The 19,707-nt window shown below is 37.9% G+C and overlaps 1 protein-coding gene across 2 annotated transcripts in view; it reads right to left on the bottom strand.

Moving 5' to 3' along the window:
• Positions 1 to 19,707, bottom strand: part of UNC5C (unc-5 netrin receptor C) — a 351,607-nt gene that overhangs the window by 109,504 nt on the left and 222,396 nt on the right. For both annotated transcript variants that reach the window (XM_047856492.1, XM_047856493.1), the window contains exon 3: positions 10,652 to 10,795. In XM_047856492.1, coding sequence (XP_047712448.1) covers positions 10,652 to 10,795 — 144 coding nt within the window. The remainder of the gene's footprint in view (positions 1 to 10,651; positions 10,796 to 19,707) is intronic.

Below are 19,707 nucleotides of genomic sequence, written 5' to 3'. Positions count from 1 at the left end.
GTGAAGATCAAATAAAGTAATACACATAAAAACCCTTAAGAGGACAATGCTATTACCTAAAAGCCCTCTACAAATGTCCTCACTCAGATATCCATTCCATCCAGCCCCAGCTGTCAAACTTTGATAGAGTTCCTGCTTATACTGATATTTAATTAAATAAATAATAATTTGTTTATTTACGTATTTATTTATTTCTACCAAGAAGCCATACTCCAAGTATCAGAATTAAGCTTCTTGCCTCCCAGACTGAGCAAGTCTTGACAAAGCAGCTCTCAATCTAGAGAAACTCTGTGCTTAGAAGAGGTCCATGTTGCAGTTACCTGTTATACTTTCTGACCATCTTTTGTACCCTCTGACACAGGTCTGTCTTCGCATCAAGCAAATATAGCTGATTTACTATGATTCACAGTTTCATGCAATTAATTCTTTTACATGTTGAAAGAACAGAGAGGTGCTGAACCTTTTTTTTTACTTTTGAAAAATTTGTTTTAATGTACTTTCAAAGTGCTCCTCTAGTGAATAAGATAATTCTGTGGTCACATATAGTCATAATACTTATGCTCTTAGAAGGAAAAGAAGTATCTTTCTTCCAATAATGATAAAAGGCACTAATTATGTTGTCATAGTAGAGTACCACTTATGCTTAAATCACCAACTCTGGCTGTTAATGGGAAGTAAGTGCTGTGAACTGACCAGTACAGCATATTTTGAGAGAACTAGATCAGTCTTCTGAGCTTTGGACACTTATTAAAAGTAACAAATGCCAACCTTCAGGCCATACAGCCCTAAAAAGTTTGCCATGGTTTTCTTTTTCAGGAATAGCTTATCTTATCTTGCCTAGAATTTTAAAAAAATCATGATTTTTTTAATACATATATTTAGCAACTCTTACCATGATTTTTAAAAGTAAGGGACACAATGTCTACAAAATATGAGATGAAGTTCTCTTTCCCACTTGCCTTTTCTTCTCAAATATTGTAAAAGATAAAACAAAACAAACAAAACCCAGAAAACCAACATAAACTATATGAAGTTTCATCTATAATTAGGTTGAAAAGTCAAGCATTGTCACAAGTGTGTTTAAAATTCAGATTCACCATTTCCTAAATAAATGACTTGGTCAAGTGACCTAAGGCTTCGTACTCATAGGACCACTGGGGGCTTATATCAGAGTTTTGTTTTGTAACCTATTTTTTAAAAAAGTAATGTTTTTGACAACCCTTAGGAATTTACCGCGAACACTTTCATAATACTTCAATCCAGGGACAGAGGCTGGAATGATCTTTAAGGAAATCAGCAGAAGGGTTATCTTGGCAATGTCTTTAGTTTTACCCAGGGATGGCTATCCCTTACTGCACTGAGGTCATTTAAACAGAGAAACCCTAAGTGCACAAATTCCCTGCAGAAGGGAAACATAATTTCAGCCATTCTTCTTTATTTCTTGGCTTTGGGGCATTTATAGAATAAACATATTGGTACTCAGTTTTGCTAAAGGGTTTTTTAAAAAATAAATATTTTAGAGCTAGAGCTCCAAATGACATCCATTACAGAGAAGAGGAAGGGAAAAACCCATACAAGCCACTCTTTTATATTCACACTGCATCTTTAGTTTTAGAAAAAAAATGATTATATGCCATCACAATATTTTTTAAGGTATGTCTTAGGGATAAATAATAAGAAACATGCCAACTTTATGGATGAGGAACCAGACATATCAAAAAGTTAAGGCTCTTTTCTCAGAGTACAAAGAAATGAATGCAATGATTGCAGACAAGCTTTTCTTGCAAATAAGCAGTTTAGCCGTAAACTTCCCTTTTCATACAGCATAAAACATTACTTTAATGGCACATTTTAGTCCAGTGGGTTGCCAGCCCTGCCTATAACACATAGATAGCTGATTTCTCCCCAAATGTAACTTATGAGACAGTGTTCTATCAACTGGTCGTCTACCTCTCAGAATAAACATGAGTCGTGAATGTCTATGGGTTTGTGGGGCCTCTATGAATCTTGGGAATTTCTGTCCAAATACAATAGAAAGTATGTTTGGAAAAACATAGACTGATGAAATCAGGTATGTGTTACAGTTTTTAATCTTCACATGGGGACCACGTGATGAACTATTTAATAAAACAGTTGAGATTTATATGGGACAAGAAGAAATTTATTTTTAAAGATTTCCCTCTCACTATCTAAAAAAATCTAAATTGTGCAGTTAATCTTCTCTAATTCAAAGTCTGGCGTCTGTGACTTACCATTGGCTCATTAGGGTTCTTAAATGATTGCACAATGGATCATATCAAACCACAGTTCAGAACTGAATGTTAGGAAACAAGCTATTTATTTGGTGTGCAGGCAAACCTGCTGGGCTATATTAAGATACTTGGTGTTAGGCTACCAGATTCTGTCATGGTATAACCTAAATCTTTCAGAACACCTGGTTCAAGACATGTGTTATTTGGCTAAATAACTATAATTTAGTATAATTTAGTTTTGTTTTCTGCCGAGGAGACAGGTTGGAAATGGAAAAGTAACATATAAGGACACAAGCAATGGCTTCTGTGTATATAAACCAACGTAATAATTCACAAGAGTACATATATTTAATTAAAGATACTGTTCCCCCACACCATAAAAATTTTAATTAATGAATTCCCTTAAGAGACATATTGAGTTCCTACACTGTGCCAAGCATCACTGTAGGCATTTTGAATTCCTCAGTGAATAAACCCAACAAAAATCTTTGCCCATGTGGATCTCACTTCCTAAGGGGGTGAGGGAGATAGACCACAACCCGCTAACATAATAAATAAGCAAGTACATAGTAGATGAGAATTCAGTAAAGTGCTATGAAGAAAATAAGAAAGTACAAAAATGTGATGGAGGCTTGCAGGGGGAGCACAGAGGCAATCACTTCAGTCTATCGGATGTCCTTGAATTACTTGGGTGAGAAAACATTTTTACTAAAAGAACATATCATTAGCATTGAACAATATCATCACTTTGTCGCATCTTATGCTTTCAGTGTAATTCAATTTCATTCCATTTATTTATGTCTTCAGTTACTTAGCACCAACCATTTGCAAAGCACTATTTTTAGGCATTGGGGCCACAGTGATAAAGAAAATAAAGTGCCTGATATTGTGCAGCTTATATTCTGGTGGTGGAGACAGTCAACATAAAAGCAAACAAATAATGATGAAGAGAAACACCCTCAAGAAAAAGAAAGCAGGTTTGGGCTTCGAAGAGTGACAGAGTTGGAGTCCGTGGATTTTAGGTAAATTGGTCAGCGTTGACCCCAGTGAAGAGAAATCTGAATGAAAGAAGAAAGTGGGCCCCATTTAAGAGTTGAGGAAGACTCTTCCAGGTGGTAAGGAACAGATATTACAAATACCTTGTATTTGAAATGAGTGTATTGCACTCAGGAAACAAGGAGACTGGTGTGGTTGGAGTAGACCAAGCAATGGAGAGAGAGAGGAACCCGAGGCCTTATTACACTTCTGCACTAAATAATAGCGAGCTTCTGACATTATGCCTATGGAAAAAAAGACAGTTTTGTGAACTACTACCTGACATAAACATTATTGTCCTCCCCTCTCCTATTTGTACCCAGAGTGTTCATTAAAGCCTGGACTCTGTCCAGCTGGTCAGACCAACTTCTCCATATACCAGCTGTGAACTCAGGCAGGACTTTATAATCTCCCTTTGTTGTCGGTTTTCTCATCTGTAAAACAGTGATTAGTATACCTGTCACATAGGATTGTTCCAAGGACTGAATGAGCTAGTCCATGTGAACATTGGTCAAAAGGTATAGACTTTCGGTTACAAATGAATACGTTCTAGGGATATTTTTCTGCAGCATGGTGACTATAGTTAATCACATTGTATTATGTATTTGAAATTTGCTGAGAGAATTGACTTTAAGTACTTTCACTAAAAAAAAAAAAAGATAACCATGTAAGGAGAAAATTAAGGTGATTGAAACAGTGTCACAATTTTTATCATTATTCTACAATACTTCTGTCCAGTACCAGTTGCATGGGGCAATTGATGTGGGGCTAGTCTTAATGCAGAAGTTCTATAATTGTAAACACATCAGATCTCAAAGATCCTTGGACAATGCTGTTCTGGATAGCATGCTAGACACTACAGACTCATAAATATGAACAAGGCTTGGTCCAAACCCACAGGTGGTCACAAGGTGGCTCTGATCTCAGGGAAAAGGACAAGGGAGCTATGAGAGACAGCAGAGAGGGCCAACCTAATCCTCCTTAATTCTTCCCAGGAACTATCAAATTCCAATCTGTAGCCAGTGGCCTTTGTGATTTATTGGTTTGCACACAGAATAAAGAAGACATTCTTAGGAACCATCCTGCCACTCCCAGGAAGACGGATTCTCTGTGCACATAAATCCACTGTAACTCCTGAATTGTAGGGGAAGGGTGACCATATGGAGTGTCCCTCCATCCTCAGGCAAGGGGGAAAATTACAATCTAATTGTACGTGAATTGGCAGGGAATTTCGTCCCCTAGGATTGAGAACCAAGGCCTGAGACATGAAGTTGTGAAACAAGAAGATACTGTTTAGTTTTTAATGGTAACTTAGTATTGGTAAGTTTCAAAATGCACAAATAAAGTTTAAATCATTATGTCTGTTGTTATGAACACCTATTATCATTCACTGAGCATTTGTTTTGTGTCTGGCACTATTCCAGATGCTTTACAAGTTTATCCAATTTAATCTTGAAATAACCCTATCATTTGCATTTCACAGTTGATGAAACTAAGGCTCAGAGAGGTTAAGTCATGTGACCAAGGTCGTATTAGTAAGTGATGGAACTAGGATTTGAACGTAAGTCAGCCTGGGTCCAAAACTTGTGCTCTAACCAGTCCACTGTGCTACTGACACTATTATCCCTCCCCACTAACAACAACAACAACAAACACATCCCCAACAATCACCACAGCAAAACAGCAGCCTTAGTGAAATCAAGACATTTCCCAAAGAATGACAGTGTTTGTTAACATTTTGCCTGTTATGGTCCTGCCTTAATACTAGGAATTTTCCCGTTGGCTTTATAAAAAGGGAGGCTGGAAGAAACGACCTAATGAAACTGGTAGCTATCTTACCATAAAGGCTCCTTGGATAGTTACTACAGTGTCCATTTGAGGTCTCTCAGAAGAAAGTCCTCTCTTTGCAATGGAAGACACAGCTCCCACATAAGACCCCAGCCCTCCAGTAAATGTGCACAATTCTAGAGCAAGCATGTCATGTACTCAGCTCATGCCTGGCTAAATTCTAACTCTTAGGTTTCCTTTTTTTGCCCCTCTGTCTTAATTGTGTCACAAATTAGTTTTATATTTTATATAGTTTGAATAAATAAAATATTATAAGCAGATAAACAGAGCCAATATTCATTCCTGCTTTAGAAACTTTGAAAATAGAGCTTTTTAATGAAAGAATGATGAGCCTCTCCATCATATACGTGAGTATACATCTAATTAGGTGAGAGGTGACTGCATTTATTTAACCTTAGCATCACAGTTATCTCTGTCGGAGATAAATTTAAGCTTTAATTGCAGTTTATGTGATGGCCATCTGTCAAATATTACTGGGCAAAGCCCCACAGCTCACTTGAAACAGGGCAAACTAGAAAATTTGCAAGTTTGTGCAACATTAGCACAAACTCACATTGTAGGAATCAGCCCTGACAGAGATCACTGAAATTTAACCCCTCCTTTTTTAGCGTCATAAAAATCTACATGAATAAATCTTTACATGTTGGATGGTCGTCCTCGGCCACACACATATGAATTCAGTAAAATATGGAAGTACAGGCAAACTGCTCTTCAGTCTTATTGCATGAAGATGAAAAGGTGTTATGGGAAAATTAACCTCTTACTAGAACAGTTTGTTTGGTTATTATTTGAAAATGTCAAATTATATTTAGTGAAGTTTGTATAATATGTTGCAAAGTAAGATGGGGTTCTTACAGATATTTAATATTTATGTGGAGAATAGGGACATACATATAGATTGTGTGCGTGTAATAATATATATATATATACATACGACATATACATGTATCGTGTACTATGACATGACGTATATATATTTGTATATATATATGAAATTGGCACAAGATATTCATCACTTGGAACTATGCAGTCCTTAAACTTCAGCTTCTAGCCAAGCCAATTTAATATGGAATATAAATTGGCAATTTTAAATATTTATTGTAACTGATATTAATGAACACATAGCAATGAAAGATAAAGATACAGTCATATCATTGTGTTGCTTTTGATTGTAATTAGAAGCTAACTTTGTTGGGTTTCTTTTATATATATTTATTTATTTTGGGGAAAGTGCAAGTGGGGTTGGGTGGAGAGATGGGGATCTGAAGAGGGCTCTGTGCTGACAAGCTGACAGCAGTGAGCCTGATGTAGGGCTCGAACTCACGAACTACAAGATCAGGACCTGAGCCAAAGTGGGACACTCAACCGACTGAGTCACCCAGCTGTCCCTAGAAGCTAACTTCGAATTCATTTAAATATTTGACCAAAACAATTAGTTTCTTATTTCCTTTAAAAATGTTTGAAACTACCTTTTTTTCTTCATGATTAATAAAGTATTCAAGATTTGTGGCAGATGATTGCAGTGGATATGGGGTATGCCACTGAGACCCCTTTTTAGGACTGATCCCATCCATTGGGAGTGTCGCCCTCAGCTGCTCAAAGCTGACTTGACCCAGGACACACAATTGGGTAGGGGCCCACATCCATGGACTAGTCTATGTGGAGGAATAAAGCCTCACTGACCCCCTATATCTCACGGTGGGGCAACTCTAAAGGGCCATTTGAGCTCCAGAGCTCCCTATGGGGCCATCCTTTGTCCTGAAGCTCAAGTCCCCCTTCTGCTCAATCCTACTGCCCACATATCTCCACCAGTATTGTCTCAAAGAGTACTCTTTAACACCCTTTCTGTGTGCATGTCCCTATCCCAGAATCTACTTCACAGAGAATCCACAAAAGACAGAGGAAAATCTCCATAGATATGCTCAGAGAGGAAAGATTAATGTATAGCATTTTAATAAACTTCACCAGGAGATTTTTATTAACAGTTTTAATTCAACAAAATTTATTAAACATCTATGATGTTCTAGGCATTAGGCTAAGCACAAAAGATATAAAGTTAAGCAAAACTGAATTAAGCAGAATTTATCTCAAAGAACTTGCTGGCATGAAACACAGACATTCCAACCAGTGAATATAATTTAATTGAGACAAGCCTTGTGTTAAGAGAATGGGCAAAGTGTTCTGAAGGTTTAAGAGAAAGGGATGCCTGTCTCTCTGGAGACCCAGGAGACAGGATAGAGTTCATGAGGACGTTTGAAACAAACTCTTCAAACATCTCTTGAATCATTCTTTCCTCTCTTTCTCTCACATCTCACATCCAATCTTTCAACAAAAGCTATTACCTCTGCCTTTAAATGTAAAATAGTCCTCCCTGTCCACCATTCTGGTTTCTGAGGTTTAAGTTACCCACTGTCAACTGCAGTCGAGGAGCAGTTGTTCCCTTTTCTGACTTATCATGAGAAGGCTGACAGTAGACTAATACACATCACGACACCTGTGCTGTTCATCTCCTGACGCAGGCATTTATCACCTCACATCGTCACAAGAAGGAGGAGGACAGCACAATGAGATATTTTGAGAGACAGTGCATGCTCATAACTTTTCTCATAGTATATTGTTATCATTTTTCTTTTTTAAAAAATGTTGATTTATTTTGAGAGAGACAGTGTGAGTGGAGGAGGGGCATAGAGAGAGGGAAAGAGAGTATCCCAAGCAGGTTCCATACTGTCAGTACAGAATCCAACGTGGGGCTTGAACTCATGAACTGTGAGATAATGACTTGAGCCAAAATCAAGAGTCGGACACTTAACCGACTGAGCCACCCAGGCACCCTTATAATTTTTCTCTTTTTTCTTTACTTATTGTTGTTAATCTCTTACTATGCCTAGTTTATAAATTAAACTTTCTCATAGGTATACATAGAAAAAACATAGCATGTATAGGGTTTGGTACTATCTGCGGTTTCAGGTATGTACTGAGGTTCTTGGAACACATCTCTCCCCCTCCCCCCTCCCCCCACCCTGGGGAAGGGAGACTATTGTATCTAGGATCCAGGTTATGCCACTTTCACTGCTGCTTATCTATGCAAGCTTACCGTCCCTCATAGACACAGCCTCATAACTGGTCTTTGTGCTTCTACTCTTCATCTATTATTCTAAGCACAAGTCATGATTCTGCTGACATGGAAGTCAAATCATGAATTCCTCTGCTGAAAACATTCTAAAGTTCTCTTCTCAAAATAAGAACCAAAGATGTTACACCTACAGTGTCCTGGGCCATCTGCCTAGGATAACCAGCACACTCCTGCCCCAGGGTATTTGTATTTGTGACACTTGCGGCTCCCTCTGCCTAACTCCCCTTCCCCTCCCCCTTCAGGTTTTTTCAACTGTCAGCTTCTTCCAGAGGAATTCCATGACTACCCTCCCTGAGCACAATATACCCCCCTTTCCTGCTTTACTATTTAAAACAATTTTTTTAATGTTTATTTATTTTTGATATATAGAGCATATGGTGGGGGAGGAACAGAGTCAGGAAGACACAGAATCTGAAGCAGGCTCCAGACTCTGAGCTGTCAGCACAGAGCCTGATACGGGGCTCAAACCCACAAACTGTAAGATCATGACCTGAACTGAAGTCAGGTGCTTAGCCCACCCAGGCGCCCCTACTTTTCTCTGTAGCACTTAACATCTGCTCTGTGCCTGATTAGTATTTGCTTTATTTAGAGTTCGCCCTTGTTTACCCGAAAGTAAAACTCCATGAGGGCAGGAATCATTACATGTTTGCTTTTGGCTCCATACCCAATAGGTACAACTGTCCCAAGAACAGAGTAAAAGCTTACTAAATATTGTTAAATAAATGAATGTTTACAAAAATGAAGGGAAGTAAGAGAAGGATGAAACCCTTCACTGTGAACAGTAGCTGGAAAGCATGGAAATCAAAGTATTTCAAATGTACTGTGACTAAAATGGAAACATTCTTTGTGGTTGACACTGAAAATACAGGTTGCATATATAAACCATGAAATATAGTTGTCAGGGGCCGAACTGTTCACATGTTGACGTCCTAACCCTCAGGACTCCAGAATGTGACTTTATTTGCAGATAAGGCCTTTAAAGAGGTGATGAAGTTACAATGAGGCCTTTAGGGTAGCTTTAATCCAAAATGACTCCTGTCTTTATAGGAAGAGAAATGCGGGCCAGGACAGTTGCAGAGGGAAGACAGTGCAAACATGTGGAGACAAGCATCCACGAGCCCAGGAGAGAAGCTTTCGGAGGAGACAGCATTGCTGGCACCTTGATCTCAGACCTGTAGCTTCCAGAACTGTGAGAAGAAGATTTCGGCTGGTTAAGGCACCCAGGCTGTGGTACTTTGTATGCCAGCCCTAGCAGACTCGGACGACAGCATATGGCATTAGTGGTAAGGAATTTTTCCTTTATCTCCAAGCTACTGTAACATTTTAGCAGGGAGGGAAGTGATCTGGGCAGAGACCTGAGTTTCAGGAAGACTGCACTGTGGTAATATGGAGGATGGTCTAGAAAAGGGAAATAAGTGGAGCCTTTGAGACTGGCTGGGGCGTGTTTGCAATGGTTGGGATCTAGATCAAGTAGGAGGGAAGGGAAGAGGCAGGTATGGAACTGGGAGAACCCTCAGAGCCAAGACTATTGGGACTCAGTGACGTGTTGGGGGGTGATACTGACATCCACCACAAAACAGAATTTAGTCAAATGCAGACATTCAAAAGAGTTCAGATCATATAATTGACATGGATTTCAGTGGTCTCATACTTGAGAAAACTTCTCAGTATGGAACCTTAAGACAGATTAAAGCAGCATTCATTGCTGCTCAAGATGTGAATAGCACTCCTTGAGAAGAGGGGCCTGCAAAAAACAGCTGCAGGCTACATCTTTTTCTTAGGTATACTATGTATTAGCATATTTAAAAATCCAAGAATTTTGCAATGAATAAACCTATTTAACTTGGCCCCCAAAAAACTATTTTCCACATTTATTTGATTATGGAACGCTTTTTTGTGAGGCACTTCCTAACTCTCCCTAAACATGAATACTCTAGAATCTAACACAGTTTGGAAAATAGTGCTGTGTTTTGATGCACTAGAATGGCTCCAAAAATGAATAGAGAAGCTTTGTATGGGTCATTTCTATTTCCAATAACAAAACTAATCAACATTGTCTTAACACACTGGCAGAATAAACTTATTAAAGGAATACAGTTTGGTTTTCCTGTAGCCTAATTATTACTAGATTCAAAAAGAAAATTCAGAATCTTTTGAAAGTACCACTAATTCTTTCACATCCCTAAAGACAAACTAAAAGCATCTTGAAACAACAACAACCACAACAAAATGGTACCCTGGGGACTTAAGGGGAAAGTGTAGCTCAAATGCAGAAATCTGGGAGTTTTGACTACGGTTCTTTGAATTTAGAGCAGTTACGGTCTACATTTTTCCACCTTCCACTGGTTTCTGAAACCCTTGTGGCCCGTGTGCCATGACTCACATGCGATGCGCACATAGGCCTTCCTGCTCTTTGTGGTGCCCGCCGAGCTCCAGGCCACACACTGGCACCAGTAATCTTCCGGCCCAAAGAGTTCTTCCACTTGCTGGCGCGAAATTTCAATGCTCACTTCCCGGACAATGAGACCTGCCAAGAGAAAGGAAGATTGAAGTCAGGAAAAGACTGGTACTAACAAAACTCAAACCATCACACCGTGTATTTCCCCCGAGTGATCCGTCTTGATGCCATAGATCAACACACCAGGTACCGTCACTGTCCACCTGTGATTTTTCCTCTGGCCCCAGTTATTGGACTCTCAACTTTTTCATTTTCTTATTTGCTATTTCAAATCTGCTTTCATCAGAAGATGAAAGTCGAACAGACCTATCACTACACAAAATTACACCTTTTCTCAAATAGCCTGACAAACATTCACCCTCCACTGAGTTATCTTCCTTGGTTTATTCAAACATGAACTTGAATTTCACATCTCCTAAGGATGGTAACCAAATTATATAGGTTGTGGAAAGATATCTGTGTGCTGTACATAACCTTACAATAACTAAATCTTCCTAACTCTTCACATGAAATGACAGAAATTAACCTAAAACTATAATCATAAGTATATAAGTCACAAATATATATAAACACATATCACATTTTATTATAATATCGTCTGGTACCAAAAAGCTATATACAGTTTTACAACACCTTGTATAGTTTTACAGTAACTAAATCTTCCCCTAACTCTTCACATGACATGAGAATGACCTAAAACTATAATCATAAATGTACATATAAAAATATATATGCCAGGTTTTATTATAATATAAGCTAGTACTTTATAAATATGTGGCGATTATTTAAAACTAAGTTATTTTAATAGTTGCATTTTAGCTATTAAGGCACACTGTTTTCTTTAAAAAATACCAACCTTAAGTTAACAAATCCCTGCTATTTTATCCAAAGAATGTGTGACTTTAAAGTTCTCATGCACAATATTTTGAAAGCCCAAATGTTTCTCTATAATTGTAATGTAACCAAAATCCTCTGAAAGTGGCTTCCAGCTAAAATGCTCAAATAATTGGATTTTATTTTACAGCATTATATCATCCTAAATAACAAAAAATGAACTAAGAATCTGAGATTATCATTTTAGGAGTATTTATCTTAATGTACCTAAGCCTATTTCTTAGAGTCATTCTGCAATGTGCTTCTTTGCACTGAGCAAGAAGGATCATCTGATCAATGTACGTGGACAATTGCCAGTTTGCCTGCACACACTTTCCGTATGAGGTACCTATGGAGAGTATTGGCAGGGGCATCCTGAGGGACTAGAAGAATTTGACTGGGTTAAGTATAAGCACAGTAAGAAAGATTAAATATATTTCTTTGTACTTTCTATTCATGCATTCATTCATTCATTCATTGCACAAATATTTAATATCAATTATGGAAAAGGTATTGCCCTAGGCACTTGTGAATCTCTGATGAGTAAGATAGTCCTTACCCTCAATGAACCTATATTATTGTGCAGAGGGTACATATTAACTACAGATTATACAATTTATTATTTAATTACAACTGTGTTCAATGCTGCAAACAAGAAGTATAGTGAAAATGAGAGTGAATAACAAGTGAACTCAACTTAGTACGAAGGATCCAACATGAGTTAACTTGGTTAAATTATCTAAGGAGAGGGTCAGAAGATACAGGAAGACGCAGGAAAGAGAATGAGGAGATTGAGAACCCAGGAGAAGACAACTGAGCACCAGACACAGAGATGGTGGCATGAGATGAAGCTAGGGAGAAGAAAAAGATCAGTTAATATATATTCTTGTAGACCAGTGGTTCTCAAAGTGTAGCCCTGGAACAGTTTCATCAGCATCACCTGGGAACTTGTTGGAAGTCAAATTCTTGGGTCCCACTCCAGACTCAAATTGAGTATGAGACTTTGAGAGTTGAGCCCAGCAATTTTGGTTTAACAAGCACTCCAAGAATTCTGATGCATGCTACAGTTTGAGAACCACAGCTGCACTCCATGTTCAGAATTTGGGATTTCTTTCTGAAAGTCATGGACAGCATCAAAGTGTGTTAAGCATGCAGATGATGTAATCAGATGAGAATGTAAATATAAATATATATGCACACATATATATGTGTATATTTGTGTATATATACACACATCCACATTTATATGACTACGTTATGAATATGAAACATATGAATATTAGGAATTTTTAGTTTCTAAAAGTTATGATTTATTAAACTATTTCATGACTTCTTGGTATAGGTGACATGAAGAGTACAAGAGTATTCCAGAACTTGTCCTAAAACCGAGACCATGCTCAAATGGGTCAAAGCCCTCAGGAAAAATAAGGAACACTCAATATAAATGGATGCTGTTCCACTAGGGAAATAAGCAATATTTTCTATCAGGAACTGCAGGGACTTGAGTCATAGAAACAACTAAGTCCTTAGATCCACTCAAGAGCCCCTGAACTGAAATGAAGCCCAGGAAAGTGAATTTTATAAGCCAAGGCAGGGCAAGATCCTGAAGGGGCAACTCTGTGGCCAAAAATGTATTAAATATATTTAAAGTTATTGTTGAAAGTCTTGGAAATTAGTATCCTTTATGCTTATACAGTGATCAGTTTAAAAAATTTTTTAATGTTTATTCATTTTTTGAGAGAGAGAGAGAGAGAGAGAGAGAGAGAGAATCAGTGGGTGAGAGGCAGAGAGAAGGAGACACAGGATCTGAAGCAGGCTCCAGGCTCTGAGCTGTCAGCACAGAGCCTAACATGGGGCTTGAATTCACAAATCATGAGATCATGACCTGGCCGAAGTCGAATGCTTAACTGACTGAGCCACCCAGGCACCCCCACAGTGGTCAGTTTAAAAAGAATTTTCAAGAAACTGGCATATCTAAGTCCCTCACTCCTCTATGAAAAGATCGGTATGTTATTTTAGTCAATGTCTAAATAATAGAACAATCTCCACAGCATAAATCCCAACTTATTAACGAATAATGCTACTTCCTTTCCTCTTTCCTAGTCTCTGCTTAGGCCCTCTCATTTCCTGTCTTACTGCAATTATTATTCTCATTTTCTGATATCTAGGAGTTCATGGAAGGATGGCACACAGCTTTCCCCCTCACCCCTGCCCCACCCTTCTTTTTTATTCCACTCTCTGGCATTTAATACTTTTGCCTGTTTTACTTGTTTATACCTTCTCTCTTCATGCAGAAATTCAGTTACTGGAAAGAAAACTCTTCCTTTAAAAGCTGTTGCAGTAAATTTACAGTCACCAAAGGGCTGGTAAACCTGTAGTGTGTATTTCCTCAGAACTATAACGGCTCTTTCCAAAATGCAGGGCAGCAACAAATGGGCTCAGGATATTAAAACCACATACAAATATTTTGTGTCCCAAGATGATAACATCAGGCTTTAGTCCCCCTCCTTTTACTTAAAGCAATTACAGGAAACCTAATTAAATGCTAGGGGAACTTCACTAGGGCCACTGTATCCTTCAGCCCAAATAGGCTCATGGATGTTTCTGCTGACCACAAATCTGAGGCCTTTTAAGAAGCCACAGACCGACCCTCCTGCTACAGGGATTATTCATAGTATGAATGTTCTGAATTGTGTGGCTCAGGCTCCCTGTGGGTGCAGGAGTCAAACACACACCGATTTTTGTCTTCAGCTTGATAGACGCCCCATTCAGGAGGAGGTGGATTAATTTGTTGGGTATACTTGTCCTGCCACATGCCCAGAGTTTACATTCTAACTTTTGGTCAACCACACTAGAACAAGAACTGAAGCAGGAAGCCTCTAAACACTTCCAGCTTAGAATTCCCTACAATCAACTGCATTATTCAAGTTCTGAGTTACTTGGTAATGTACCATCTTTCATTACCATAGGTAAGTTCTTTACCTACGACATTCTGCTCGTCGGCCCAGAGGCTAGTGGTTTGGCTAAAAAGTAGGTAATATACTTTCTCTTTGAAAGTAAAATTTGAAATCTGCTTGAAGTCTTGAGATGGAAAAAGCAAGCTGCCTTGAAATTTGTAATGCCATCAGCATCACTTCCAAGGCGGGTTGCTTTGAAGAGCATTTGGGAACTTGAAATTGGTTTCAGGTTACTTAAGGATGGGGGTGGAATGCTTCCTTCTACAGATTTACTCAAATACAAATGTGTATTTTCCATCACGTCTGATAAGATCAAAGATTTTCCATCAGCATTCTTCCTTTAATAGTGGCATCTCAAGGATGCATGCTGTTTGAAGTTTGCAGTGATCTGCTTTTATAAGAGGATTTATTATGGCATGGGAGCTAGAGTGCAGGCAAGTAATTAGCATGCTATATCAAGAAGTCTTATAATGAATATGAATATGCACTTGCTAATAGGGAATTTCAAATGATTTTAGAAATCCAGATGCAAATGCAACCCTCTTATTGGATCTTTGTGAGGCTATACATGCATATGCAATAAAATCTGGTAAATTATATGTATCCTTTATCTTTAGCATAATTTTAATTTTATAATAGTGGTCAGGCAGCACAAATAGTGTTTTTCTAGAGATTATTATTATAAAGTGAGCACAAATGCATGACAAATCCTGTTGTATAATTATTTAAAACAGTATCTATATTCCCCCAGAAGTATAATCTGTAGTACTGTCAACAAACATTAAAAGTCCACTGTTGTCAAGAAGTATGTTATTTAATACTTTTTTATCTCCAGTATCTCCAGCAGCCTGCTGTTCATTTATCGCATTTATTAGGTGATACTCCAAAATCATGCATCATCTCAAAAGATTTTTTAAGATGTGGTCATCACAATCTGATCAGTTCCTCTGAAACTATTTCTATTCAGATGTCCCCTCACCTACCCAGACAGGATTTTCCTTTGAAGATGATTCCAAGCCACTTATGCCCAAGTTTCCCCACACCCTACCTGCAGTGGGCCCCTGTAGTTCATAGGGGTTTTCCCTGGTGTATATCTCATGGTCCCTATATTCCCTGGAGTCAGTGGCCCAGTTCTTCCCAGAGAAATGGGCCCCATCCCACCCAGAGCTGAGGCCTCAATAAACTGACTTGGGCTTTCTCTTCCTCATGGATATGGACTGGACAGACCATCTGACTCTCCCAAAACAGACTGACCTTGTTAACAGAAGCCTTTGATCCCTGCTTGGACTTCTTTTTGGCCATTGCTGTTACTAATAATGGCATGGATGAACAGTCTCATCCATTTTTGTTGACTATAAGAGGCCTCTTCCTTTTATCTCTGGAGGTGACCAACCATTATTCCTGCCTCCCCACTCCTTATCCTGTCTTTTTGTAAACATAAAATTGAAATAAAGAAGTTGTTTCACACAAAACAAACCAACAAATAAAATAAAATGTGGCCATCAAATCCTTGCCTTCTGATACCTCATGTATGTTTCACTTAAAAAGCATCCTAACCCCACATTAGACTTAGGTGTTATGTATACCCGAGTTGTATTTCTCACTCTTCTCAATTACTTTTTCTTTCATACAGCAAAGGGAAGATTTGAGACATCATGTTGCATAGACCTGGCAATTCGGCTTCCTCCACACTCTCCCTGTTGGGAGAAGAGCTGCAGAGGTCACTCTACCAAATCTCATTATAGTACATTCACAGGACAGAGAGTGGTGGGAAACGCATGAAGTTACAGGTAGGGATGATCTGGGATATATTACAACACTTTATTGAATTAGTGTGGTCTCTTTTTCATGCTTTCTCCCAGAGCTTAATCCTATTAGTTTTCACTAATATGATCTAAACTAAGATACATATCTGTTCTAGATGTCTTAATACAAATTAAATCACACAAAATACCAGCATTATTTAAAAGGATGTCACACCAAAACCAAAACCAAAAACAAAAAAACAAACAAACACAACAACAAAAAACCCTGACAATTATTTCATCAGCTTGTAATTCTCACTAAAATAATCAAAATATAATAACTTGAAAGGCAGACCTTTACTACCAGGACATAGTTTTATGCTACATGAAGTCATCTGACAGTCTTTAAACTTCATCAGGAAAAGAAGACACTGTAAACACATAATTCATCAACTTTTGTCTGAAATGTGTTCCTTGGATTTTTTAATATAATATTTAATATATAAACAGTCCATCTAATTAACTAAAATTACTTTGTATAAATGGAAATTACAACTTACTGGTATATTAGATTTATTATAATTTTGTTAAAGTTACATTTATTATCTTTGTGGTCAAGATGAATTTACAAGTCAAAGAATAACATGACTGGGACTGAATGGTTCAAGGGATTTGTTTGGAAGCATTTCATACCTAGGTCATTGACTTGACTTCCTTTTTACATGATAATTTCTAGTTACTTGGTTCTGTTTGGCATTCCGTGTCCAGAGGACCTGTGTTTTGTTTTGCTATGTTTTGGTTTTGTCTAGAACTGAGAAGAAAATATTTATTGGATGGTGTGTCTGGAGTGGGGAGATTTACGGTGCTTTTAGAAAGCTATGTGACAACCATGGATAAATGCAGCTTACCTTAAAATTTGAGATGTTAACTGCAAGATGATATTAAAATAGTTGTAAATGGTACTTCCTCTGACAACATTAGCACTGCTTTCCCTTTCCTTTGCCGAAGTGTCAGGTTTTAGATGTTACAGGAGAAGCAGTCCTCCTATTTTTGATTGGACTTTCCAACCACCATCAAACTTAGAGCTGTGAGTATTAATGGTAATTGGAGTGGGGGTATGCAAAATGCTTTTTCTTACATACTGAGTGGTAATAAATTGATGGATTAATTCTACTAGTTCTGCCCGATCATTTAATTCCTATTCTTAATTTGGTGATAAAAAAAACCTGTTGAATGTCTCTTCCAAGAAGTCTTTCTGAGACCAAAATGGGAGCTGAAAAGTTTTCTCTTTTTTTTTCTTTTTTAATTTTTTTTTTTACATTTATTTATTTTTGAGAGACAGAGAGAGACAGAGCACAAGTAGGGGAGGGGCAAAGAGAGAGGGAGATACAGAATCTGAAGCAGTCTCCAGGCTCTGAGCTGTCAGCACAGAGCCTGACGCGGGGCTCGAACCCACAAACCATGAGATCATGACCTGAGCTGAAGTCGGACGCTCAAACAACTGAACCACCCCGACGCCCCTAAAATTTAACTTCTACCTTGTATGTCAATGTTCTGTAGTGTAAAAAGAATCAATTTTGTAAAAATATGACAGCAATTTAATTTGGGAGAACACAGAGCACATTCCATTGAGATAGCAGATACATTACTCTTCTAAATATTTTTTGTGAAACATGAAACTTATTACATATGTATTTGAATGTATATTCCAACATTTTTCTTTAAGATATAATTCTTAATAATTAAATCATAACTACATGCATTACTTTTTATTTTTATTTCATGCAAAACATTAGTAATTTCTTTTTTTCTCAACTAAAAACAGTTTTTTAAGTTTATTTTGAGAGGGGGGGGAGAGAGAGAAAGAGAGGGAGAGACTGCAAGCAGTAGAGGGGCAGAGAGAGAAGGAGAGAGAGAGAATCCCAACAGGCTCCACACTGTCAGAGCCCCACACAGGGCTTGAACTCACAAACTGTGAGATTATAATTTGAGCCAAAACCAAGAGTTGGACATTTAACTGAGTGAGCCACCCAGGCACACCCAGTAATTTCAATGGAAGTAATTTTACCACAATTAAAAAAAAATCTTGTCCATAAGGGTGGGGAAGAGTGCTGCGTGCATTCTGCATGCTGCGGACACAGTGGTAAAGAAGGCAGATACGGTCTCTGTCCTTCACAATTCATTGTGGAGACAGTTCTTGAGCCCCTATTTTATGCACTGTCATTTCCAACATAGCCATCGAGATGAACTGTTTATGGATCCTTTCTGATTAGTTTACTGTCTAATGCAGGAAACAAATGGGAGTTCACTGAATACAGTGACCCTGTCATATGCATTGCATATGGATCCGCACATTAACTGGCACACATATTTGTCCAGTTAATGTACGTTAAATGAATAAATGTCTTATACATAAATCACATGTAAATTTAATTGTAACTCAGAAAAGTAAAAGTAGCTACATTTTATTGGGCATCTACCATGTGTCTTGGTTAATCTGCATAATAATCCTTGGGAATGGGTATTATTATAATACAGGTAAAGAGCAGAGGTCAGAATTTAAACAATTTTTCATGCAGTCAATGATTACCAAAATCAGATTTAGACCCATTATTTATTTATCTGAATCCAATGTTCCTGTTCCTTGCACTATACCAACATTCCCCAAATTGTGTCTCAAAAAAGGGTTCTTTGGTCAAATAAGTTTGGGGATTTCTGTTTACTATGTCTTCCTCTTAGAAACTCAAAATGGTAATCAGCATATTAAAGGCATTGGTCAGAAGTTCTGCCATAAAAAAGTATGTTTAATTTGGACTGCCACCACTTCCTCCAAATTTATTAAACCATATAACCCTACAGTCAACATAAACACAGAGCCCCATATCGTCATGTCTTTCAACATAGTTTGGCACTTTCCATATATTTATTTATTGAATAAAAGTAATCTACTATTTGGAAAATTCTGAAAACCCCCTAAATAAAGCTATAGTGAAATAGTTTCACATGGAGAGATCAGGGTAAACATGGGGAAGTGGAATATTTGAGTTTGATGCTGAAGCATGGATTGGGTTTAAAGACTTAGAGAAAAATCAAAGACACTTCAGGAGGATAGAATAGCACAAAGCCAAAGGGCACAGATGAAAAAGCATGGAGCACTACAGGGGAGAAGAGTTTACAGAAACCAACTAAAGAAATAAGGCCATGGGATTAGATAGAAGAGAAATTCATGGAGAGCCTTGATTGGCAGCTGGAGAAGTTTATTCTATGGAGTGGGGAACCTGTAAAAATGGTAAATTGGTAAAATGATGTTTATTCAAGTGACATATGCTTTAAGGAAAAATAATCTGTCTCGACTAGTAAACAAGACTAATCTGATTTACTTTTAATGGAATTTTAATCATTTTAA

Source organism: Prionailurus viverrinus, chromosome B1 (assembly GCF_022837055.1).
Source record: "Prionailurus viverrinus isolate Anna chromosome B1, UM_Priviv_1.0, whole genome shotgun sequence".
Classification (NCBI taxonomy): Eukaryota; Metazoa; Chordata; class Mammalia; order Carnivora; family Felidae; genus Prionailurus; species Prionailurus viverrinus.
Note: the sequence above shows the minus strand (reverse complement) of the source record. Positions and strands in the feature narration are given on the sequence as shown.